This window comes from Macadamia integrifolia, chromosome 8 (assembly GCF_013358625.1).
Source record: "Macadamia integrifolia cultivar HAES 741 chromosome 8, SCU_Mint_v3, whole genome shotgun sequence".
In the NCBI taxonomy this organism is placed as follows: domain Eukaryota; kingdom Viridiplantae; phylum Streptophyta; class Magnoliopsida; order Proteales; family Proteaceae; genus Macadamia; species Macadamia integrifolia.
The window spans coordinates 317,265-344,279 of record NC_056564.1 but is presented as its reverse complement, the minus strand read 5'-3'; the positions used below and the strand labels follow the sequence as shown (position 1 = coordinate 344,279).

Sequence of the window (27,015 nt, the reverse complement as noted above, 5' to 3'; positions counted from 1 at the left end):
GTACATTGTTGACTTATCTTATATATTCCTTATGTCACTGCATATACTGGATAGTCCTTGTTGTAGGGCAATATCTTGCTAAAAATCATAAACATGCATATTTTTCAGTTAGCTCTATATCTTTGGAACCTGATGAAATTTGGCTTTATATGAGCTCTAGTTTCACACATGGTTTAAAGTATCTCCGATACCGATAAGATACCCTCCGATATGTATCTTAAATTTAGCCGACCGATACGATACACACCGATACGATACATGAAATTTTTAAAATCCTTTCGTATCGATATATATCCTATGATACATATCGATATGCACCAATACACTACCGATTCGTACTGATACTTTATGGAAAATATAAAATCAAGGTGAAATATACGTTTTGGTATGTATCAGTACGTATCGGTGAGTATTTGTATGTATCGATCAGTATGTATCGATGAGTATCAGTATGTATCGGTATGTATCGATCAATACATATCGGTATGTACCGATACAGTGCGCTATGGTCATATAGGCTCTGTACTGTAACGATTCTGTTTTTTTAACATGATTTTGGGGTTAGCACACGTTTTTGCATTTCTATTTTTTTGGAGTGATTCTGCATCTTAAATGTTGTATGGTAATCGCAAAAAAAAATTGATTTTGTAACCTGAAAGAAACAGAAACATGTATGGTTCGTACTTAACAGAATCGTTTCTGTGAGAAACCAATATTTACATAAAGTGCCATGACAAGTTCTAAAACCCTCTCCCCTGACTTACAACCACCATTGACAAGTTCCTTAACTAAGAACAACTTAACAAAGGTGAGTTAGGCCTGCCAGTGGGCTTTAAGATCTTTTACTTCATCTTCTTAACCTTCTGCCTCTAGTGCTCTGATTTGCGCAAAGGCGGTAAGACAGATTCACATCAACAAATCAGTTCAATTAGCACTTTGTAAAAAATCTAATATTCCAGATCTACTTCCACTTTATTGTTCTGAATTGAAGGATTGGATGCATAGAGCTTCTTTGCAACAAGAGTTGCAATGCCATTTTGACAGATTAAAACCCTTCAAGTTATTTGTAGGTTTAATTTTTGCCTACGTACCCATTGTTCTGCAAGAACTCTCAGAGTTCTTTTTTGCCATTCTTAGCAACCTGTTGTGATAGAACAGAATATGTAATTAATTACCCCTCTCGTTGTTATTCTGGTTCTCAACAAATTAAATAGTTCCATCCAACTGTGGAGATCTGTTAAAGAACCATATGTTGAATACCGTTGACTGAAAAGCAACCTTTTCTGATCTTGTTATTTCATCTCCCAAATCCCTGCTTTCTTTCTTTCTTATTTCTTCTTCTCTACCTTCCTAATTCTCTAAAACCCAACTCCAAACCCCAATACTACTCAGGAGTCTCACTCACACCTGACCACCTCCAGGGCTTCTGCTCCTCTATTTCTGACTTACGCTCATCTCAGAGAAGCAGAGGAGATATCAAGATAAGCAGAACTGCGGCAGAGAGAGAGAGAGAGAGAGAGAGGATAGGGGGTGTGAAAACGAAAAGGAATCGAAACATTCAGCAGTCATGGAGGTTGATCTCTTCGGATTTCTGCACCTGGTTGCCTTACCTTGTAGCCCACAGAGAGTGAAAAAGCTTATATTTTTTCAGAGATGAAGGCACAGAGGAGGAGGGAGAAGAGATCAAGAAAGAAAGGGAACGAGAGTGAGAGAAAGAGAAAGAGAGAGAGTCGTTTACCTTGAAGATGGTAGATCGAAGATGGCAGAGCTGCTCGCCTCTCGCCTCTCGCCTCTCGCCTCTCGCCTCTCGCCTCTCGCCTCTCGCCTCTCGCCTCCTTCTTGCCTCGCGTCTCCCTCGCTCCTCTCGCCTCCTGCAACGAAAATGGGGTTAGGGGTTCTTATTTGTTATGTTTTGAGGGTAATTTCCCAAATTACCCCTCATAACTTATAGTGATACCTATTTCGGCGCCTTTTGCTCAGAATGACTTCTAAAAGTGAAAAGCAAGTATTTTATGCTCCAAAAAATGGATTCAAAAGTCTCATAAGTGCCCGGTTCATTTCAAAACAACAAGAAATTGAACCGGGCTTTCCATACAGGTTTTACCTTATTTCTGTTTCAAAAAAATAAAAAAACGTCAGAACCCATTTTTTAGATCGTTACAGTACAGAGCCATAATGGCCAAGATGAGTATTTTTTTTCAGAAAACACAAATTTTTGAGGGGTTTTTGTTCCAAAGTTGCTGTCAGTCATATTTCTCTCTAACTAAAGTGGAAATCGAGGTTGGGAACAAGGATTTTACATTTATGGGACAACTACAAACCTTGAATTCTTAGTGCGATACCCTCAATTTAGTGTTTATGCATAATACATGTTATCAATAGTTTTTTTTAACAAATTTTTTATGCAAAAGTGTTTAAAAAGGTGTTTCATATCTATTTATGTGCGTATCTTTAGCATATCTTAGCGTATCTTTGATACGATACGATACCCTCCGATACGTATCTTAATTTTGGTCGACCGATACGGCGACCGATACCGATACTTTAATCCTTGGTTTCACAATATAATGTTACATATCTCGCAAGCTTTAATGTGTCGTTGATACTGTGGCTACTTGAACAGCCTTGCCCATTGGAGAATATGTGGCAGTTGCTCTTCTTATGTTCTTTGGTCTTAAATCCATAAAAGATGCATGGGACCTGCCACCGGATGTGGCCAAGAGTGGTGAAAAGAACTCAGAACTTGGGGAATTTGTTGAAGCTGAGGAACTTGTCAAGGAAAAGGTTATTTCTCTCTCTCTCTTAATTGGGCTATGATCTCTCTCTCTCTCGATTCATAGTAAGGGGTATTGTGTTTTGTGTCCCAGGTGGCAACGCGGCTCACAAGTCCACTTGAAATCATCTGGAAGTCTTTTAGCCTCGTATTCTTTGCTGTGAGGAACTTCTTAGTCTTCGTTTATGGGAATATTCTTAATTTTCAGTGCATGCATAATATCCATATAACATGTTGGCTTGAGAAATTAAAAAAAGAATTGTTTCATCTGCGATTATCCGTGTTTCCTGCATGATTATTTCTCAACAGATTGATTGCTAAGAGGAGTGTCTTCCAAGAAAACAGTTCATAACCAAGAAAAATAAGTGATGAAATTTTGAACACTTACAGGAATGGGGTGATCGCTCAATGCTTGCAACAATTGCTCTAGGTGCTGCTCAGGTATGATTTTGTGATTATAACCCAAGGGAGGAACAATTTTCCTGAATGCTTAGCAAAATTCATTCTTGCAATCTCATTTATCTTTCTTTCTTACAGTCCCCATGGGGTGTGGCTAGTGGGGCCATTGTTGGACACCTACTGGCGACAGCTATAGCAATTCTGGGAGGAGCATTTCTTGCCATCTATATTTCCGAAAAATTGGTATTGACAACTGAGCTAAGTTTTTTTCTATCTGTAACTGCTTAAAACTGTATTTAGCCATCTTAACTCATTGTTTCTTATTCAGGTTGGCTATTTGGGTGGAGTTCTCTTTCTTATCTTTGCAGTAGCCACATTTCTGGGAGTTTTCTGAGAAATCATTGGAGTCCGCTTCAAAGAAAATTTCCACTAAGAGGGTGTGTGTCATGCCCTTAAAGTCACCTGACAGAATTAGGTATTCATAAAAGTGTATCCACCTAGAATTTGTGCTTCCTCAGGTTACATTCATTCTTTCATGGTAAGGTTGAAGGGTTGGTCTTATCTAAATTAGGTTCTAGGGATCACAGAGTTGATTTTACATTAGAAGTATGGTGGATCTTAAAATTGGAGTTTGAATATTTTGTATGTGCACTGGCAAGTGGTAGAATAGGTTGCAGTTGCACTTTCTATCCAAAAATTAAGGGCTTACAGAACTTCTTCACCTCAAGTTTCTCTCTTTATTAAAATAAAAAATATTTTGACCTGAAAAGCCAAAAGGTGGACACTGGACACAATCTACTGTCATCAATTTGTGTTTCTAAATATTGGTGTACTGTCAAATATATGTATTTTTGAATAATAAATGAGAAATCACTGTACCATGGAATTCAAACGATGTGGCCTTTTATAGAATCTTGTTCATGTGGAAATATTTTATTCTATTTGCGTTATAAATACATGATTTGCCAATACTGTTCCTATGTTCTTGAACACCTTGAAAAGTCAAAATAGTCACTGAATGCTCAAGGTTTTCTTGCCAAAATTGACAAGAAAAGAGAGTTATGGATATCTGAACAATAAGAAAAGGACCAAGTTTTCTAGACCTATGGTGACGGATGTGGAATGGGCAGGTGAAGGCATTAGGAAGGTATTTTGGGAATATACCAAGCCCTATACGGGTTTGTGAACCCACAGACCGTACCCTACAGATGAAGGAAAACTTACTCCATAAGAAAATGACTGGGACAGCATTCTGGGTAGCGAGCTGCGTCTCTCCACAGGCTGTGGACGGAAATTGTTTTTTCTGGGTACTGATATTTTTGTCACTGGCTTTCAGGTGAAGGCCCCATTTCTGAATCAAAATCATCCATAAGAGTTGACTTAAAGGAGTATTTGTGCTTGATCTCTTAATCAAGAACAAGTATCCTCTGTTGATAATCCTAACCCCTCAAAAAATGTAACTTGTTTTTACATCCAGTTCAAGACCAAGAAATTAGATACAGGATTAGACCATATGAAACTAAAGTTGAAGCTCAACTTAGAATTGTTAGAAGATAAAAAATTATAAAAAAGGGAGGCAGAATTTATAGGTGGACCATTCTGGAGAGAGTTCTTCAGGTGGGCCTTATTTCTGCCACATGGCATATCAGATTGGGCTGTAACTTTATGGACAAGAGGTGCCTATGGGCACACAAAGCATAAAAGGGAAATCCACAGCCCTACCAAATTTGTTCTGTGCGAATGTCATAAAACCTTCCAGATCTTGCATGAGAAACGTACATAGTTATAATGTAAGCATTAATTTATAGACATATAAGTACTTACAAATGGTATGTCTATCTAAGGATTAAAGTATCAATATCGGTTGTTGTATTGGTCAGCTAAATTTAAGATACAAATCAAAGATTCGTTAAGATATACTAAAGATCAAGGATTAAAATATTAGTATTGATCATCATATCGATCAGCTAAATTTGAAATACGTATCAAAAGGTACCAAATCGTATTGAAGATACTTTAAACCATGCATATAAATACTAAGGGCTGGTTTAAGACAGTTTGGTTTAGCCAACCTAATTTGCTCCCATTAGGCCTTAAACCTCCCGAAACTCGTTGGAAAGACTTGTACTTCGACGTAATGGTTACATCTTGCAACATTGATTTGCATTATGGAACTAAGTCTGTAGCATTGTGTGAACCCAAACATATCAAAGAAAACGGTTTCATTTATCTTTAGTATTTTGGCAATCAACTGCAAGCACAAACGGGTTCGAGTCAGGAAACAAGCTCTCTGCGAAGCAGGGGTAAAGCTGCGTACATTATGACCCCACATCTTAAGTATAACATTTTGTAATTGGCAATGAATGTTCAGGCAACGGGGCAACCATATTTGAGGACCCAAATTTTTAAGCCTGCGTAATTGGAAAATCAAGCTCATACTGTTGGGGTAATCGTATTTAAGGACTCAAACATGAGTCAACTTGGTATTTCTGAGGGTTCAGTAGCAAACATATTTTACTGTTAACCGTTGAGTGTCTCATGGCTTTTATCCAAAATCCAGCTTGCGAGATTGAGTAGCTCCAAACTACAGAAAATATGAGTGATGAAAACATGGAGTAAACATTGACAAGTATCAATCGGGGAGCCCTACAAATTTCAAGTGAACTGCGAATAAGATTGACATTACCGCGATAAAGAATAAACAGATAGATCAATTGTGCCAAAATTTTTCCAAGTTTAGGATCAACTTTAATCAATCATTCAGTTATACATTGATGAGAATGGAATGCCTCCTTAGAGAGCAGTTCAACAAGGCGTTTCTCGAGCCTTCTAGATCCTTGACCAGGCCACAAAGCATTGGCATCCCCCCACAGTGAGCATGGATCATCTGACTCACCCAAGCACCACCCCCCAGGGGCAATCCTACCAGCACCACGATTCAATATCTCTTTGTCAATGCGGTCAAGAACTGGATCATCCAAGGGGAATGGCGTACCAAAGGCTGCTCCACTTTTAATCATGTCATCAAAGTCACTCAAACCCAGTGCGCGTGGCTTCTGTTTAGGGGGGTTATCCCATAACATATATTGCAAGTTGTGGTTAACAATAGTCTTGTTGAACTCCCGTGAATTACAGAGAGCAGTTTGGAAGTAGTTGGTTTGTGAGGAGGGCATGTTTGCAAAATACATCAGAAGAATTCTTGGTAAATTGTCTGAACCAAAGATGCAAGACTCAACAAACTTGCGACTTAGAACAGCAGAAGACAAACCTGCACATGAAGTTTTTGTATTGTCATTTTACCTTACTATTTTTTAATTTTACAAAATTGTTATCTTACGATCCAATCCTTCTAAACTATACCCAAGTCTTCAAAATGTGGGTTTGCTTCACTGTCACAGGATATGAAACTACATATTTCCTCAACCCATCCACAGCAAAATTGATGTTCATGAAAGCAGAAACATTCACAAATCCATGCCTCAAAAAACATTTTGTGCATTCTTTGGGTACCCTCCTCTAATTCTTTCAGGAGTTAATTATGAAGTGTATTTAAAGGTTATGACAAATGCAATCAATTAAGTAATGTCACAGGCTCACAGCCAATTAATACATTATTAAGTCAGCTCTAAAGGAAAATACTTGTGTAGGTCTTATCCATTGTTATCACTGGCTTCGGACACAAAACAGACCATATGAATTCTGAATTTTACTAAAACAAGTAATTTGGCTTTAACTCGCAATATCAAGATACTTAGAACAATGGGAAACAGTAAGAGCAATTACCCCCTCAAAAGGAAGGCAGTAGGCCACTGGGCTAAGCACACTGTTTAAGAGGATTAAGATGCGGACAGAAAGGTCATAGAATGGCACCTGAATGCAAAGGATCTTCAAAGAATACAGCTCAAGGCATGAAGTTTCCAAAATGCAAGGAATTATTCATGGTAATGGATACTTTATTAGGTGATGTGGACGCAAACTTGGAATTCGAGCATGAATCAAACGAGCCAGCAAATAAGAAAATGCATTAAACCACAAGACGAAAATATTTGTTCCATACACATGCGTGGAGGAAAGATCCACTGAACTAATTGAATGAGAAAATATGAATGCTAAATAAAGAGAGAAAAACATAGAAAACAGGTTTGGAAGTCAAACGAATCACGGAAGATAGTGTAGCGGCCTCAAAACATGGACTTGCTAAGCAATGACAATGAAAACTTTTGCCAATAAAAGAAAGAGCAATAACATGTGAAAAGTGGTTCCACAGTACAAGATTCACCAATATTATTACCGGTACTTACAGTCAACATTATTCTGTGAGCTGTCAAATATTAAATATTTAATTTATCAAAAAATATAAAAGATCCAAAAGTCAGATATCCGCACAAGTAGAAAGCTACTAACAGCATACTGCACATTACCTAATCAATGTCACAGGAAAGATGTGAGCATTGGCTGTAAATTTATACTACAGGGGGCATTTTGTTATGTCTCTTTTATTTCAAAGGGTTTCTTGTAATAAGCTATTATTATTATGTTAAGCTGTCGATTAGGGTAACACAACACCCTAATCGACCAGCTTCTGTTTTCTCCCATATTTTCTCCTATTCCTTCTTTCTTCCTCATTCTCTTGGTCTGCGCAGGTATTGGTTAGTGTTTTCTGATTCCGTCCCATGGTATCAGAGAACCATGAAAACCCGGTTATACACTATTTGTTCTCTTTTTTGGTTTGAAAGTCCTTAAAGCTAACATGTTGCTACTTCTATTATTCATGACGCATTCCCTGGTTCGATAAAATATAAATAAAGAGATTATTTGCGTGGATGAAGTCTTTTCTGCTGTGATCATGTGTGAATGGTTATTACTATTCAATCAACCCTCTGTGATATGATATGTTTGGCTTTCTGCTATTTTGGGTTGATTTCAAGTATATCCTCGCGGGAGTCGAATTCTTGAATGAGCATCTTCCCTTTGTCGGAATCAGTCCAAACTTCGTAGAATTGCTCTACCGTCTCTAGTGGTCAATTGATCTCAATTTCAGCATCAGACATGGTCTGCTGCATTTATTTAAGAATCCTTGTTCAAGAAGGATTTTTTAAAAGTCCACTTCCACTAGTCAGAACTCCCTAAAATTTTGCAGGTATTTTTATCCTTGTAAAGTAAGACACTCGACCAAAATTTAAGGGCAATCAAACAACTATTGCCCCATGCGAATTCACTCCCTTCTCTATGATTTGAGTTTTGCTGCTTCCTATGGTTTGGTCTTCTTCTACTCGGCAGCTTCTGGTTGTGGCTTGTGTTTGCCTTTAAATGGATTTTCAATATTGCTGCTGCCTCTGGCTGGATATAGTTGGTGTTTATGGTCAGAGATATGGTTATGCTTATTCTTTGCCTTCTGACGGAGTTCTTATCTGTTTCTAATCTACAATTGGGATCTGTCTATAATTTTTTTGGTCTACCTTGTGGTTTGACCTTATTGTGATCTGTTCTTGGTGCTGAACCTACCTCTACTTTGCTATAATTTGTGATTTTAAGCCCCATTTAGATTCTATTAATATCCTAATTCCTAGTATCAAGCTAAATGGTGCATCCAATTATTTATTGTAGAAACAAACTGTGAAAGTTTATTAATGCCAAAGGAAAACTGAAGAATTAACTTCATCACCTCCATCTGCTGATTCAAAGGACTATGATGATTGGATATGTGAGAATGATACAATATTAGTCTGGTTATGGAATTGTATGGATCCATCTATTGCTGCAAATGTTACGTTCCATACGATAGTCAAAGGAGTTTGGGATGATTTGAATGAGAGCTGTCCTCGGGATAAAAATATATCCCGAGGAATACGATTGTTGAGATATGGGGAGTTATAGAGGTATAGTCCCACATCGGTTAAGATCGGTCCTTGGTGCCTTCATATACTTGAGGAGCTATCTACACCTAATGCCTTAAGGCTTTGGGTTGGACGCTCCAATAATGATCTCTATGAGAAAATCTTTAATTTCAAGCAAGGTGACAACTCTATGTGAAAATAGTACTATAGTGTACTTAAAAGGCCTGTGGAAGAACTTATGTCTACCAATCTCTAACTACTGATTTGGACTTACTGAAGACTCACTGTGCAGAATTTCAAGTGGCTAAATTTTTATCTGATTTGAATTCTGACTTGCAGCCCGTCAATAGTCAGCATCTTACTGATGAAAATATCCTTCTATGAATAAAGCATTTTGCCGTATCTAGTGGATTGTGTCTTCCTCCCTCACTAGATCAGAATCATCTTCTTCTTCTGAGGATAGTTCACCCTTGGTAGTTGGCAGTGGTGGTTATGGTTCTGAATTCCTTGGACGAGGATGTGATCAAAGGCAGGTCAAGGACATGGCAATGGAGGTCGTGGAGGATAGCAAACCAACCAAGCTTTGTGTATGTGCACACTGTGGTAAAATTAATCATACTGTTGAAAAGTGTTGAGTAAAGTATGATAAGCCTCATGGATGCAACAATATGCCAATACATTTGTGGATAAACAAAAAAAAAAGGGGGCATTTATTGGAGATCGCTCGCTTATTACTCATTCACATAGTTGCCATGGCATCCAGGCAACCCAAGATGCTGGCAAGGCGACCAAGGCACCTGAACCCCTAGGCAATGCCTTGAAAACCATGCTCATTCCTATGGATGTTTCTAAGCTTTTAAGGGGGTGGGGGGGGAGCCATTTTAACTGCTAGTTATCTTATTAATCACATGCCAAATTGATATTGATCCGAATACCAATGCTTATACAAATAATATGAGAAATTATGATCAAGTGGATAGAGTGGCTTTAATATTATTCACAACAACACGATTTTCATTACAATCTAATCAAAGGATCCATGCCTGCACATTTCATTTAAGATGGGGAATTTAAATCTCTTTCATTCCTTCAATCATTGATAAGAACTACGATGTCAAGTTTCGTTCAAACTAATTATTTCGACTGACTTCCAAATTGGAGCAATTCATCGGCAAATGAAAAATCTACAGTTTTAACAGTGGGAGAAAAAAAAAAAATCTAGTAATGGACAGTGGCCTACGATCAGCTAGGGCGTTTACCGCACTACGCTAGGACGCTCATATCCATTGCTTGCATTCTTCCTCCCTCTTTATTTGATTGGTTCCTTTGGAGTTTGAGCTTAGCCATCTCTTCCAATGTGCTATGGGTGCAGGGAAGAGACAGGGGAGTGGGTAAGCATAGGTCAATGAGTAGGAAAGCGATCTTCCAAACAAAGAGTAGTTAAGGTCTCGTCTCAGGAACAACATCAGCAGGAACAAGAAAGGAGATGGGTGGTTCAGGTCTTGTCTTCTCTTCTTCTTTAGATTCCTTTTTCCATTCTGAAAGCATCATAGATTGCTGTGGATGTTCTTTAAAATGAATCTCCTATTTCTGTTGTTTTCTCTACTTCTCCATTATTTCCTTTACCACCATGAGTTTTAATTCCACTTGTTTTGTCCATAATTTAAACCCATGCACTGATAAATTAGCTTCATGGGCGGGGCAATCAAATGTGTCTCTCTTGGATTTTCTTATACTAAAAAAGGGTATCACTGCTATGATCCTGTCTCTCAACAATACTTTATCAATGCTGATGTCACATTTTTCGAAAGTACTACGTATTCTTCTATTAACGGTCATGTCTTGAAAATTGAAACTTTTAGTTCTCCTCCCATTCTGGTATTGATTCCTCTTACAGATCCTCCATCGGTCAACGCCACTCAAGTGTACATGAGGCATCCCAAGCCATCTCCACCAGTTGCAGTTTTCCTTCTCTATCGCCCTCTACACACTCCGACACTTAGTTTGGGAATCTTTCTCCTCCACATCGAACTATTGACTTACTTATTGCTTAAGGAAAGGTACTTACCCATGCACTAAAAAATCTCTTGTTACTTACCCTATTGCTAAGTTCCTTCACATCTTTCTTTTTCCCTTGATACCTTTGCCTTGTCCTTATCTATGCACTTTGTTCCTAAAAATTATTAAGAAGCATTATCTCATCCTGGGTGGCAATTGACTATGGATGTGCAAATGGATGCATTTCCTTGTTGCTAGACAAGGACTGATTGATATAACTCTAGGTAAAAAGATTGTGAAGTGTTGTTGGGTGTTTATCATTACGTATAACCATGATGGCTTTATTGAGAGGCTTAAAGCTCGCTTGGTTGCTAAGGGATACATTCAAGAATTAAAGTATCAGTATTTATTGCCGTATCGGCTAAATTTAAGATACGTACAAAAAGATATTGTATCGTATCAGAGATACGCTAAGATACGCTAAAGTAGGCACATAAATGGATAGGATATACACTTTATATCCTTTTGCATGAAAAACCAATATAGAAAAACAATATATAAGAGGTATCATGTATAAACACTAACATCATATTGAGAGACAAGGGTATTCTGATCTCAGTTTAATCCAAGAACTATTAGCGATTTTCCCAAATAACGGCAGTCCCGTGATGTAGTTAAGTCACTTAATGGGCTTATTTTATTGCAAATAAGCCTTAGGTTGGATTATATATGTGTTGGGCCTTTGATCCCATGGGTTTTCTTTGTAATAGGCCACTTTAAATACTCTCTCACAGAAAACAAATAAAAAGAAAATAAGAAAAGGAATGGGCATCTCACCCTCTGGTTTAGGCATCTCACCTAGGTGCCTGATCAGATTACAGAATAGGGGAGAGAGATCCCTTCTCAAGCCTATTTCAGCTAGAATTTCAGATCCTGCCTAGGATTAAGATCACTTGTGATTCTAGTTCTACATTATTTGGTATCAGATCCTAGCCAGACCAAAGATGGAGCCACGTGAATTTCGTGAGAAACTTTCTTCACACATTTTCCTTGAATGGATATATGAATTAGATGTGTACTTTGACAACTATAAGTAGACAAAGATGCAACGGCTTCAATACGTTTGCTCCCAGATGAGTGATTGTGTTCGAATACAATGGAGAGTATAGAACTTGGAATGAGATGCAGTACGAATTGGCGGGCATGTACCTATCTAAACGTGAACGAAGCATGTACTTCCTTCCATCAGAGTTTCCTCCAATTACACCCCAAAAGCCACCCACAGGTGACTAGAGCATGAAGGAATTGTTTGACCACGTGGCCACTATGTTGCAACAAATTGCAAAGGAACAACAAGAGAAGACACCTCCAACCAATGAACCAGAATCAAAAGTTAAGGTTAGTGTTGAAGAAATTTCAGCAATTCCTATTGTTAAGGAAGAGCTAGTCATTGATGTTCCCATCAATAAGACTCATGTGGAAGAATTTGAAAGCAATAAGGTTGCCACAATGGACAATGAGGTTGAGACTGAGGAACTTGACACTACAACAATTGTGATGACTATGAACAGCCAAAAGGAAGATCCTAAGGAGCTTGAGATTGAAATTGTAGAGGTCAAGAACACAATGGTTGATGGTGCATATGTAGATGACCCTATGGATACATCCGATGATGTTGAGATTACATGTGGAGTTCATCATCCTATTGAAGTATCTAGAAGATCGAGTTCCTCACATTCTAGACTACATCCTTATTATCAAAGAGCTACCTGAATTTTTTTACGGCTTGAAGAGGAATGGGCACCATGGTATAATTACACTCACACTTTACAAAATTCGAGGATAAATTTTTCCTAAGAGATGGCGAATTAATGTAGTCACTTAATGGGCTTATTTTATTGCAAATAAGCTTAGGTAGGATTATGTGTTGGGCCTTTAATCCCATGGGTTTTCTTTGTAATGGGCCACTTTAATGGGCCTAAAATATGGGTAAAAAGTAAGAAAATGATTTAATTCATTAGTTTAGTTAAGAGTCTTATTTTGAATCTATTTCTTTTGTTATTTCAATTTCCTAGTCAGTTTAGGTTTCTCAATTAATTAAAGATTGGGTTAGGCATTTCCTTTTTAGTGTTTGAGTTAGTTTTGAGTCTTCTATATAAATTTGTAAGGGACTACAACATTGAAAACAAATTTATTAATGAAAAAAAAAAAGATGGCTTATGTTGTTGTGTTGTGGGATGCAGTTGGGTGAGATGCCCATTCACTAGTTCTTCTTCCCCTTTCTCAACCCTCCATCAAATTCTCTTCCTTTTCTTATTTTCCTTTGATTTGTTTGCTGTGAGAAAGTGTTTAAGAGCTAGAACCAAGCCTATTGGAGGACATCTTCTCTATTCAACCAGAGTTTCAGATCTTGCCTGGGATTAGGATCACTAGTGATTCTAGTTCTACATTATCCCGCTTGCCAGTAAGCGGGCCGTGGGGGGTCGCAGGGGGCCAAGAGGCCCACCTATGCAGGGGGTGGACGGGGCGAAAGCCCCCGCCCGAATGTTTTCGGGGAATCATTTACTTGGTGTAATTTTGAAGAGAAAAATGCCAAAAAACTCTCCTCACAGCGTTTGTTGACAATTTTGATTTCATAAAAGGCATTCTGCCACTTTAAAGAGATGCATCGATCTATATCAATACCAACACGGTTCGATACATACCGATACCCTTAAACTTTCATTCATTCGGGCAAATGTATATATAGATGAGTATCAATGGTATCATGTGATATGGTATGGTACTCTACGATTCTCATCGATACCCAATTTTTTTATAAAACACATGTATCGTTTCAATGCCGACAATACCGATACATATTGGCTAATACGCACTGATACTTTAAACCATGGAAACGCTCAGACATTAGGGTTGATTACTTAGAGACATTCTCTCATGTGGCTTTTCTGAACTTTGTTCACATTCTTATTTCTCTAGTCATTAATCTTGATCATAGTTGTCAAGGCGTCGCCTAGGCGGCGCCTTGGCGTCCCGGCGGTAAATCATAGCCATGGCAGTACAACGACTAATGGTTGCACACTTGGCGGTCGCCTTGGACGGATAGGCGACGCCTTGGCGTCGCCATGGACGCCATACCACATTTTAGTACCTAGGCGGTCGATTTTTTTTTTTTTACTAACAATATTTTATTTATTATATTTTAATTGGGTTTTTTTTTTTTTTACTAACATTTTCTATTATGATTTGAGACCAAACCCTCGGTCGATTTGAAATTTTCAATTAACGCCACAAACCCTCGATCGAAGCTCTACAGTTCGAAGAGACGAAAACCGAAAACCCTCGACCGCTGCAACGATTTCTCTTCTCCTTCTCCGGCAGCCACTGTTGCGTCTTCTGCTCCTCTCCTTCTTCTTCTCCTTCTCCGGCAGCCACCGCTGGTTCTTCTCTTCTCCTTCTCGTTCTCCGGCAGCCACCGCTGGTCCGCTGCAACTGTTCTCTCCTTCTCCTTCTTCTCCTTCTCCGGCAGCCACCGCTGCAACGATTTCTCTTCTCCTTCTCCGGCAGCCACTGTTGCGTCTTCTGCTCCTCTCCTTCTTCTTCTCCTTCTCCGGCAGCCACCGCTGGTTCTTCTCTTCTCCTTCTCCTTCTCCGGCAGCCACCGCTGCAACTGTTCTCCTCTTTCTCCTTCTCCGGCAGCCACCGCTGCAACTCTTCTCCTCTTTCTTCTTCTCCGGCAGCCACCGCTGCAACTCTTCTCCTTCTCCTTCTCCTTCTCCTTCTTCGGCAGCCACCGCTGCTCTTTTCCTCCTTCTCCTTCTCCGGCGGCCACCGCTGCAAGCTGCAACTCTTCTCCTCCTTCTCCTTCTCCGGCAGCCACCGCTGCAACTCTTCTCCTCCTTCTTCTTCTCCGGCAGCCACCGCTGCAACTCTTCTCCTCCTTCTCCTTCTCCGGCAGCCACCGCTGCTCTTTTCCTCCTTCTCCTTCTCCGGCGGCCACCGCTGCAACTCTTCTACTCCTTCTCCTTCTCCGGCAGCCACCGTGCAAGTCTTCTCCTCCTTCTCCTTCTCCGGCAGCCACCACTGCAAGTCTGCAACTCTTTTCCTCTTTCTCCTTCTCCGGCAGCCACCACTGGAAGTCTGCAACTCTTTTCCTCCTTCTCCTTCTCCGGCAGCCACCGCTGCAACTCTTCTTCTTCTCCTTCTCCGGCAGCAACCAACATATAGGACTGGTTTTCCGGCAGCAACCAACAGTGACATCTTCTTTGCTCCTTCTCCGGCAGCAAGAACGACAACAACCACAATACGATATCGCCTGCGACATCTTCTCCTTCGGCAGCAAGAGCGACAACCAGGTAAGGGCCCCACATACTAGTAACTTCAAATCTTCAATGTTTATAATATGTTTTCCTCTTTATCTGTATATCTAGTTATCTACTATCTAGAGTTTGATCTTGATCTGAAGATGGGAAATCATATATTTTAGATTGCTGGAAAAAAAAAAATATAAGAACTTGACAATGGTCTTGGTTGTGTATTTGTGTTAAGTGAAATGATTAAGTTGGATTTGTGAGTGTTTAATTGTTTTTTTTTATGTTATCATGTTAATGTTATTGGTTAACACTTAACATACTTTGTTACTCTGTTTTGTAACTTGTAGGATAGGACTATAGGAGTTCATAATGGATGGTACTGTTGGTGGACCTGGTAGTAGTGGGGGTGATAATATAAGCACGGCTGCATATGATCCATCTAAAGACCCAACCAGGAAGGCCAAATCAAATGACCCTGGGTGGAAGTATGGGTATTGGCCTGACCTGTCAGACAAGAACCTTGTTAAATGCACTCTTTGTGGAAAAAACCTCAAGTGTGGAATTAAAAGGTTAAAGCAACATTTGGTGGGTGGATATGGAGATGTTGCTAAGTGTACCAAGACAACTGTAGCGATTGCTACAGAGATGAATGCAGCTCTTATGCGCAATAAGAAGAAAAGGATGCAAGACGTTTTGGATGATGATGATGTTGATGTTGATGTTGATGCTGGTGCTGGTGTTGGTGCTGGTGTTGGTGCTGGTGTTGATATAGAAGTTGAAGGTCAAAGACAGTCTAGTAGGACTCCTTCTTCTACAACCTCTAGACTTATTCCTAGCTCTGGGACATTTGCTAAGAAAAAGAAAGTAGTCATTCAGCCACAAGTAAGGGGCCCCATGGATGCTCATGTTAGACGGACTCCTGAGCAAGTGGTTGCTGAGAGGCATCTTAAAGGTAGTACTCAGACTACTATAGAGAACCGGTTTAGATCAGCGGAAGAAAAAAAGAGAGTTGATAATCACATTGTTGACTGGGTTTATCAGTGTGGTATTCCATTCAATGCTATTAAGTCAAGGAGGTTTGAGGTGATGGTAGAATCTATTGCACAGTACGGGTCAGGATATAAGCCCCCAAGTTATCATGAAGTGAGAGTGCCATTGTTGAAGGCAGCAAAGGATAGAACTGCAGAGATGAAGAATAAATATGAAGAGTATTGGAAGCAGTATGGGTGCACTCTAATGACTGATGGGTGGACGGATAAAGGAGGAAGGCATTTAATTAATTTCCTCGTTAACTGTCCAGAGGGGACTTATTTCATGGAATCTGTTGATGCATCTAGTATATCTCAAACTGCAGAGAAGTTGTTTGAATTGATTGACAACAAAGTTCAAGAAATTGGTGAGGACAATGTTGTGCAAGTTGTGTCAGATAATGCATCGGCTTACAAATTAGCCGGTACAATGCTTATGCAGAAGAGGACAAAGTTGTATTGGACTCCTTGTGCAGCGCATTGCATTGACCTGATGTTGGAGGAAATAGGATTCTTGAATGCTAATAGGACTGTGATAAGTAAGGCAAAAAAAGTAACCAACTTCATCTACAGGCACACACGCATTCTTGATGCAATGAGGGCTAGAACAAATGGGAGGGATCTTGTGAGGACAGCAGCTACTAGATTTGCAACTGCATTTCTGACACTTCAAAGCTTGTTAAAACATAGAGATGACTTGAGACATTTGTTTATTTCTGAAGAATGGACTAGTTCTAATTTGGCAAAGACCGAAGCTGGGAAGAAAGTGGTTGAGACGGTGTTTGCTGTAGCATTTTGGAATGGTGTGGAAAATTGTCTTAGAGCTTCAAAGCCACTTCTTACTGTCTTGAGGATTGTGGATGGTGATGAGAGGCCTTCTATGCCTGAGGTTCAATTTGCCATGGATGAGGCAAAAAAGAAAATAAAAGAAAATTTTGGAGATAAAGAAAGGCACTACAAGAAAGTGTTGGATATTGTTAATAGGCGTTGGGAGATTCAGATGGGGCGTCCTTTGTATGGAGCAGCACTATTTCTTAATCCTGGCAAATTTTTTTCTTATAAGGAAGGTGATGATGGTGGCTACCAAATTATATCTTCTCTACAGCTTGCATTTAATGAAGTCATTGAAAGAATGATACATGAACCAGCTTTACAAGACAAGATAAATACTCAAGCCACTTTGTATAGATATTCTCGAGGTGGTTTTGCCTCGGATATGGCAATTAGATCACGGGCAACCATGAGTCCTAGTAAGTAGAGTTCATTGTTTAATGTTTAGTTGTTTTGCTTGTGTGATATATTAAATATCAATCTAACTATTTTTATATATATTTATTTTTTATAGTTAATTGGTGGGGTTCATTTGGAGGTCATGCTTTTGAGCTTTCAAAGATTGCAAGACGTATTCTAGGGCTTTGTTGCTCCTCTTCTGGTTGCGAGCGCAACTGGAGCACATTTGAGTTTGTAAGTAGCTGGGTCTCAAGTCTCTATTTCATACTTTAGACTTTTTATTTTTGGAACAATAACTTTGTTTGTTGTTCTCTATTGTTTATGAATTCAGATTCATACCAAGAAGAGGAATAGGCTGGAACATCAACGTTTGAATGATCTAGTCTATGTTCAATACAATCGCCGCCTAGAAGAAAGGTTTCAAGAAAGACGTCTCCTCAACAGAAATTATGATCCACTTATGCTTGATGAACTGGATTGGAGTAGTGAGTGGATGATTGACGAGCAAGTGGATGATGTAGTCCATCCCGATGCTGATCTCACATGGGACGTTGCTGGTAGAGCAATGGGGGCAACAATGGAGGGGCCCAATCGACCCAGGAGAGCTCAATCATCAACCTCTAGAGGAAATTTGTGCTACACACGCCGTGGTAGAGGGAGGGATGTTGGGGAGTCATCAGAATCAGATGGGGAAGAAGATTTGGAAGAAGAGGATGATGTGAATGATGACTTGGATGTCATAGATAATTTTGGTGAAAATGCAAATGCTTCTAGTGGACAAGGACAACAAAGGAATCTGCCATCTGTTGATTTGTTGGATGATTATGATGATTAAGTTATTTGTGTTTGACTGTTTGAGTGTTTGGATTTTATATATTGTTTAAACTTTAAACTTTGAACTTGGATGATTAGTTAAGTTTTTTTTTTATGTTGAGTTCATTTGCTATCAAGCTTTATTGCTTCAGTAAGTCACTAATAGCTTAACAGGTTAGCCACTTATCTCATCATTTGATCTAATGATTCTATTTTTTGGTTTCCAAATATATATTTCTCATTCTATCATTCATATATGATATATTGACATATACCTTTTACTTTGTTCAGGTTGCTCACTCACTTCCAATCATTACTTTCAAGCTTCAATCACAGGTTAGCCTTTTACTTTTTACTTTTGTGTGATGTACATGTTGATTTTTTACTTTCAAGCTTCATTTTCCCCTATATTTAGTAATCAAAAGAATGCTCCTTGATTGTTTGTCCCTATGCCACACGTGACAACTATGTTGATGAGTGATGAATTGATGTATAACTGTATAAGTCAATAATTTATGTTGATTTTTGATGACATGATATGGCTATGTTGATTTTTTTGATGATTTGATGTTACTTAATGTTTGTTTTATATGTTATAGGGTATATATTCTAGGCTTGTAGCATGCTAAATAACTTTAAAAAATAGGAAAAATAAAAAAGTAGCATATTAAATAATTTTAGAAAATAGAAAAAATAAAAAATGACACATGGGCGATTTGACCGCCATGGCAACGCCAAAATGGGCGATTAATCGCCAAATCGATTAGCCACCCCTCCACCGCCTTGGATCGATTTGACGCCGTGACAACTATGCTTGTGAGGTTGGCATGGGAAGAGGTGTTCCGATAATGACATGTATGGGGGAAGGCATCAGGGACAATACCACTTCAAATATGAATGAGATGATCAGGATCCAGTTCCTGGTCAAAATGTGATGGCGGGGACATGATTGTCCTTTTGTGGAAGTCAGCAACATAGGAATTATTTTCCAGAAGATGGGCAGAAAGGAGAATAAGAAGAAAAAAAATTTAAAAAGCGCAGCAACAGTCATCATGATAACAGAACATCCATCCAGGGGTTGATTATTCATTCAATACTAATTCTTTTAAGTCCCATTCCTTTGGGTAAGAACCGATTTCATATCTAGCTCTTGTCCAAGTCAGATTGAAGACTTATGGCGTGGAAAGCTCTCTCCATGATGAACAAGGATTTCATATCTATTACTGATTTAGATTTCTTCTTCCATTTTTTGCTTTTTGTTAGTCAAAACCTGGTTTTTTAGTCAGTTTTGGTAGTCCAAGTCAGTTCTAACTTGAAGAATCAAGTTCAAGGTGCGGGCTGTAACTCCCAGCTCAATTAGAAGCTCGGCTAGTGCCAAAAATATGTTTTTTGTTTTCTGTTTGAACTTTATTCCTAGTTTTATTAGGTTTCTTTGGTCAGCAATTCAGTAAGTACTTGGAGTCCTAGTTATTCCTCTATATTAAGTTTGAGTTCTAGAAGGAATTTTCAAAGTTTTCGGTCTGCTCTTCTGGCCTCCCCAAGGACATCCCTGTCTCTTCAATCATCTCCAATGGCTCTTGGTCCCCCCCCCCCACATATTTCCTGTCTTTCTACCATTTGGACCTCGCTTCCCCCCCCTCCCTTTTACTGATAGAGTTGATAGAGTTATCTGGTCACCCTCTTCCTTGGGCTGCTTCTCCTCCTCCTCTGCTTGGCACCTAGATCGATCCATCTGCCCTTCTATTCCTCGGCACAAGGTAGTCTGGTTCAAATCCCACATTCCCCGTCATAGCTTCACTGCCAGGAGAGTCCTCTCCAACGGCCTCCCTACCCAATCCTTTCTTATCCAGTGTCAGATCTATGTCCCCCCTGCCGATTGCCTTTGTTAGAATGGTTATAAAGATAGTAACCATCTATTCTTTGACTGCCCAGTCTCTTCTTCCATCTGGAAGCGTGTCCTCTCCAAAATGCTGACAAGCTAGAGAAGGCCCATCCCCCTTGATGCAGATAAGCACAAGTAGAGCAATCCATATCCATCTGGGTATCCAGACAGAGATGAACCAAATCCATATTTGAGTTTTTGAGTCTAGTAGGATTTTAGTATTTCTTTTCATTTGTAGAAAATAATATCTCTTTCACTTTAGAAAGTAGGATACATAGGTTATAGTTAAGGGTCAGTTTAGGATGTTTTCCTATTTGAACTTATTTCCTTATAGCACTTGTTTCCTTTTTAGATTCTAGGTAGGAGTTTTTTTTTTTTTTTTCTTTAAATACTTGTAACCACTAATTGAAAAGAGAGATTGAGAAGATGAATTGAGTTTGGTTTCGGTGAAGAGCCTATGGGCATTGTGTGCGATCCTCTTCCCCCCCCCCCCTTATTTGTGCGATTTCTCCTTCTCCCCTGCAACTCTGAGCATCTCAGGGATTTTTTCCCTTCCCCTACCAGCCCTCGATCACCCCTCCTGAGAGAGTGGATTTGGAATCACATGACTTTTGCTGGTAGATCTATTTGCCACATTATTGGGAAGCTCACATTTGGAGAGGCCATCAACCATATTTGGATGGAGCGAAATCTTCGTAGATGGACTTCCAACTCTAGATCTTTTGATGAAATTTGAAATGTCATCTACTTTGACGTCTCCTCCAAACTTGGTAGGATCCCTCGTGGTTTAGTTGTTGACACCCCAAGTGATGTAGATCCACACTTTTGGGAGGATCTACCAGAGGAAGAAAGGCCCATCCAACAGGGGCTTATCGATCCATACTAAGTCCACTTGAGTGGCTAAGTTAGTAGTTAGAAATAAGTGCCCATTGGGCCCATCGATTGTAATGTCCTATATGGACTATTAGTTAATTAGTCCTACTCCATGTTGGAGTTATAAGTCTAGTCCTATTTTGAAACTAGATCCTAGTCATGTTTTGATTGCTATTCTACCCTCTATAAATAGGGGAGCCTATGTACTCATAATTTCAGATTTGAATAAAGAAAGTTTGTAATCAATTGCTTAAAGCAGCTGGGATAGCTGTGGGTGAGAAGCCCAAGATGAGATAGCCAATCCTCTCCCACTTTTCCCTTGTTTTTTCATTATTTTCTGTATTCAATTTCTATTCTTAATTACTGTTACTGGAGACTACCCAAGAGAGTATTAATTCTGTCCAGCCCCAATCATCCTCAATCGATTAGCAAGAAAGTACAGTTTTAAGTCCAATCGATCAGCCAAAGAAGACCTGAACTGAAGGCCAATCGGCCTCAAGATCTCCTCCACTTGAAATCCAATCTGCTAGGTATTGAAAGGGGTTGTTCTACATCACTAGTGGATCAACCGATGCCACTTGGGAGAACCATTCAAGGCTGCCAGTAGCTGTTCTGCAGAATCTTGAAGTTCTCTCTCTCATTGGTCAGGAAATCAAGAAAGCTTGCAACTTCATAGCCAGCCATCAAAATCCTCTCAACTTTGGGGGTTTTTGTACCCTCCTAGGGACTCACGATCGACCAGCTTTGCAACTCCATTGGAGCCACACAAGCCTAGCCGCCCCTATCCCTCTCTCTCCCAATCGTAGGTTTTTCTCTCTCTTTTTGGGTTGAATTTGGATTGGGTTTTTGTTATTGATTTGGTCTAAAGTCTTGGGGGTTATTTGCTGGTTATTTCCCTGCCATTCTCTTAGGTTTGTTTCTATTATTAGTCATGTGAGCATTGTTGTAATGTTTGGGGTCATAATTTGTGGGGGTTAGCTTCCTGTAAACTACTCCTACATTACCAAGGAACAGGCTTATTAAGTTATTGTTGTCTCCTGGGGTTTGCCTTTTGCTATCCACGGTTCAAGAACTTGAGCGATACCGTCAAAATTTCCTACATTTCGATGATATCCCATGACTCTGATATCATATAGCCTATGATTTTTTCCCCATCTTCCCAAAACTTCAATCTAAGCTTGGGTTGCATTATGGGTGTCCATCGTATGGTGTAGATGCCGGTGCACCATCCTTCGAGAGCACTGGTTCATTTGGATATGGTGGTAGGTATGGACAGTAAGGTGGATCTTCTACTCCATTTATACAGGAGGGCAGTTCAGGTACTGGGTCATCTTTTGTTGACAGTATCTTTAGGTATCCATCCCAACCTTGTATGCCACATACACATCCTATCACTGTGACTGAGCCGTTCCTAGGCTGGGATACCTAGCTAATGTGGATGATGCATCTTATAGATGGGCAGTGACGGACTACCAAAACAATTGGGCCCAAAACATGTCACGGGACTCGTTGCATTCACAGGAGCGACTACAACATATGTAGTGGTACATAGCTCGTGGACGGAACCGCCTAGACTCTCTACTTGGAATAGACTTTTGAATGTTGAGTATTGAGCGTAGAGCGTTGAGCGTCGAGCGTCGAGCGTTGAGCGTTGAGCGTTGAGTGTTGAGTGTTGAGACTTGAGGCTTGAGAGATAACACACAATTATGTAATATTATTTTTTATTTTGGATCCTTTGCATTATGTTTTGTTTGTTTTAAACTTTTATTCATGTATTTCACAATTATGTAATTATATAGATTGTAGACTATGTACTTATGTAGTATAGTTTCAGTCAATGATTCAACGTACATTAGCAAACTTTGGTTCACACCACAAGTATGACTTTAAGTGTTTTATCCATGAAACTAATTATGTGAACGTGTTCGAAATGTCTAAAATAGGACGTACACAAAAAATAGGAAAAAAAAAAAATTGGGGGTCGAAACCAAATTTTCCACCTAACCGGGAAGAATTCCTGGTTTCCTTGAAATTTCCCAGAATTCGACCGAAATTTTGGTCTCCTCAAGGGTCGAAACCCGATACCTTGAACCTTGTCTCTATCTTAACTCCCCCATGCCCTCTAGTGTTGTTTTTCTCCCTTAAGGTCTTTGTATATCCCCCCCCCTTCTTCTTCTCCTTTGGTATTGAATTATTACAACAACAACAACATCCAAAACCTTATCCCAACTTAATGGGCTCGGTTACATGGAGATTCCAAGCAAGGACGAGCGCGAGGATCCACGCAAAAAGATTGACGGGTTATGACTAATTATAATAAGTGCCGGTTGTCAACCTGATGCACCCAACCTACTTTTATTGAACTATTATTCGCCCAAAATAAAAATATTACTGTACACAAATCTCTCCAAAAAAATAATTTTACTTGAAGCTTTTAGACATTCTTATTCTTCTCTTTTACTATTTTTAAGATTAGTAAGCCTTCAATTGCCGTTTCTTCTATGTTGAACGGGAAACAATCAAATAGTTTGGAGGCCCTCATGTATCTAAAGTAGTTTAACTACATTTGAACGTAGTTTACTTACGTCTTGGCCCAATGATAATGGTCTGAATGTCTGATTATCATAACCAAAGTATCGGACCGAATCTTTAGACCTGGCCAAATTTTAAATTGCCAGACCAGGCCCATATCTCATATTTTTGCCCAAGTAGCACATCTCATCAAGATCAGATATGCTGACAAGGTGTGCATCAGTCCATTCTGTGGGTGGTGAAAGTGTGATGAGTGGTTTGCAAAATTTTCAGAAAAGAAAGAAAGAATAACAATCTAATCAAGAACTCGAGTCCCCGTAGAATTGAACATTCACATAGCACCAAAAAATGAGCCAATTGATTCAGACAAGATCTTATCTGTAAATCTACCCCATTAGAATCCCCACTTCTACTACTCCTTTGGTGTGGAGGACATGATCATAGTTATCAAGTGCCACCTTGGCAGCCAAGCGGTTTTTTTTGAGTCTAGGCACTGATTTATGCCAAACATCATTTAAGTAAATGACTCTCTCCATTTACTTAAGATATTATCTAATAAGCAAACAAGCCCCCCCCCCCCCAAAAAATGAATCTAATAAAAAAAATAGTCAAAGATTCAAATTCCAAAGAGATAAAAAGCCAACTCCCTAGATCAAGAACAAAACTGAATTTTCAGTTGTAGGGACCATTTTCAACTTTCATATGCTAGGGTTTTTTCTTAAATCTAAAATTTCATAAATCTTTTTGTGATAAAGCATCACTAAAAACCAAAAGAGCGGCAAAAAAATCTTTTCTTTTGATGTGTAAAATTTTATCAAGGTGACTTTAAACAGCATTCATGCAAACCAAATAAGGTTTGACCAGAACATAACTCATTCAATATAAATCAGAGTTAATCAATCTTGGAATTATTGGAAAACCTGGTTTTGTGCTATACCTAATATAAATAGTCTCATGTAAAAATAAAATCATTTGACCAATCAAACTTATTAGAGAACAAGAACAATTCTCTAAATCAAAAGTACTTTAATTACTTATAGAAAGAACATATTTTCCAAGAACAGTATAAACCAAATGTGAGACTAGGTATACCCAGACAACGATCATTTCCAAGAACAATATAAAACAAATGTATGTTTTGATTGTTTCAAACTCTCAATAGCTTGCTTCTTCAATTTTGTTGTCATCTAGTTCTATGTTGATTTTTTATGACTTGATGTTGCTTAATGATGATTTTTTTATGATCAGACCCGGGTTAACGTTGATTTTTCATGACTTGATATGGTTTAATGCCTCAAAACCATCATGACTTGCATGAGACAATGCCTCAAAACTCAAAAGGTAACTATTGTCAGTTTATTACACTAATCGCAATGAGGATAATTTAACATTTGAATTGAAGCCTCAAGCAAGTTCAGTAAGTGGGAAATTTGATATTGTTTTCCTTGGATGTGAAGATTAAACAAGAAGTCTTTACATGAGCCAAAGTAAGAGGTAGTCGGGACTCGGGAGGATATAGCTTCTTTCCATCAGAACTATGTAGTTTATTGTTGGCATGATAGGGTTTGGCACAGAGAATTAAGGGACAAAGTCAGAAGATCTCCACCACCTCTTTATTTCCTTTATCCTAGAATTCTAGCTATTTTCTGTCATTAGCATATTGATGTGATGGCCATGCCGGTGTTGGGAAATCAGGCATCTCAGGTATTAGTAAAGAGCCACTCTGGGATAGGGGTTTTGTATGAGTTGGTTGCTTGGGTTCTAGGAGTGGAGCTCTTTGAGTTCCTTCTTTTATCTCACTTTGTCCAGTTTCAAAAAATATGTTTCCCTGCCTATCAGAAAAACAAGCCACATTCTTATACTACACATGCCAGATATTCTTTTCACTACTGCTCCTATACAAGTCATCACCATGGACACGCAAAGAAAATTAATGACATTGAGGAGTTTATTTAGCCATCGGAATTTTCATGTGACTTGTGAGAGGTGAGATTTGAGCAGTTCTATGTGGTTTATGGTTGGTAGTGGTGCAAAGGTATCTGTAGTGGTATTGCAATTCAGACTACCCCAATTTTTTCAAGTTATGAATATATTCTTTAAAGGATTTATAGGTCACAAAATTGAAGGAACTTAAATATACTGCTGATCAAGAAGAGAAAAGGATACAGTGATTAATAAAAAACAGATAAAGAAGCAAGAAGCATATGTCAAGGGTGCATTAAGGCAAATAAAGCAAGAAATTCAAGAACCACAACATAATACCACAAGTGCCTCTATTCTTGCTTGAATAACAGTCGAAGGAGCATATCGTGCTGCATATCCATACATTAAAGCTAAAGCAGCATGGATGTCATCAGCATCTTCCACTTTATCAGAGAAAAAGGACAACAATCTGCAAACAATAAGTCTCTGAAAAGTTAGGCAAAACTACTAGCAAGAAAAATGATAAAGCAAAGGGGAAGCGGGGGAGGAAACTACAATGCAGCAGCAGAAGTAAGCTGCTCACAAAGGCAGGATGACTTGTGGATATACGAATACAACTATGGACTGTCACCAAGTAGGATTAGTTTAATTGCTCTAGCACTTAAAAATTCCATTTACCGGGCCATGATTATAAGATCTTAACTATCAGAGCTGGATATATGTTTAGAGTTGACCATGTTTCAACATTTCAACCGTATCGAGGGAGAACGAGACGAAATGCAATGGAACTTATAAAAGTCCCCAATTTGACCCATTTCGACTGAAATTTAGACCATTTTGATGGATTCAACCATTTTGGTCTAACCAGCCCCCTGTAAAAAGGGCTTGTCTTTTGCAAAAATCAACTCCTCTCCCCCCCCCCCCCCGCCCCCAGCCCCCACCAAAATACTTTGACTGTAAGAGTTGGGAAACATAGGAAATCAACCAAGAAAATGAAATTTCTTTATCAATCATTCATTCTACACTTAAATCTTACACAACCAAAGTATATCTACCCAAGGAAAGGTTCTTAGAGAAAAAAGGTAAACTCCATTTCTCCCAAATATCAATCATCATTTTTTTTCAACAAAGTACTTGTAAATATAATAGAATGATTTCAATTTTTATCAATTGTTTTGCATCCTCTACATTATGTTTTGTTTGTTTTAATCATGTATTTTCCATTTTAGTTAGTAACTAATATATATTTAGTAGTAGTATAGCTTCAGTCAACGAACACTAGCAAACTTGGGCCAACACCACAAGTATCACTTTAGGTGTTTTTTTCATGAAACTAATTCTCTGAATATGTTCGAAATGTCAAAAATAGGATGTACACAAAAAATCAAACAAAAAAAATCCATGGTTTCGGTCG

The 27,015-nt window shown here is 38.9% G+C and overlaps 3 protein-coding genes across 3 annotated transcripts in view; 1 reads left to right on the top strand and 2 right to left on the bottom strand.

Moving 5' to 3' along the window:
- The first annotated feature begins 2,503 nt into the window (after positions 1 to 2,503).
- LOC122086162 (protein PAM71-homolog, chloroplastic-like) lies at positions 2,504 to 4,097 on the top strand. The gene is made up of 5 exons (XM_042654889.1): positions 2,504 to 2,784; positions 2,868 to 2,933; positions 3,164 to 3,214; positions 3,311 to 3,415; positions 3,501 to 4,097. Exons 1-5 carry the CDS (start codon positions 2,662 to 2,664, stop codon positions 3,564 to 3,566), a joined length of 411 nt encoding a protein of 136 aa, XP_042510823.1. The 5' UTR covers positions 2,504 to 2,661; the 3' UTR covers positions 3,567 to 4,097.
- Positions 4,098 to 5,928: 1,831 nt separating this feature from the next.
- LOC122086065 (beta-glucuronosyltransferase GlcAT14A-like) lies at positions 5,929 to 6,830 on the bottom strand. Its single transcript, XM_042654760.1, has 2 exons — positions 6,812 to 6,830; positions 5,929 to 6,440 (listed from the first exon to the last, which is right to left on the bottom strand). The coding sequence occupies exons 1-2, from the start codon at positions 6,828 to 6,830 to the stop codon at positions 5,929 to 5,931; spliced, it is 531 nt and encodes a 176-aa protein (XP_042510694.1).
- Positions 6,831 to 23,507: 16,677 nt separating this feature from the next.
- LOC122087494 (protein SHOOT GRAVITROPISM 6-like) overlaps positions 23,508 to 27,015 on the bottom strand; it is a 48,368-nt gene continuing 44,860 nt past the window's right edge. The window contains exon 26 of the mRNA XM_042656645.1: positions 23,508 to 26,070. Within this exon, the coding sequence (XP_042512579.1) occupies positions 25,920 to 26,070 (151 nt within the window). The 3' untranslated portion in view covers positions 23,508 to 25,919. The remainder of the gene's footprint in view (positions 26,071 to 27,015) is intronic.

Bases quoted from the DNA above. Each gene is read 5' to 3' on its own strand.
- LOC122086162 (XM_042654889.1), top strand. From the start codon at position 2,662: ATGTTCTTTGGTCTTAAATCCATAAAAGATGCATGGGACCTGCCACCG. The intron at 3,215-3,310 runs GTATGATTTTGT...TCTTTCTTACAG, and splicing joins TTGCTCTAGGTGCTGCTCAG to TCCCCATGGGGTGTGGCTAG. The intron at 3,416-3,500 runs GTATTGACAACT...TTTCTTATTCAG, and splicing joins TCTATATTTCCGAAAAATTG to GTTGGCTATTTGGGTGGAGT.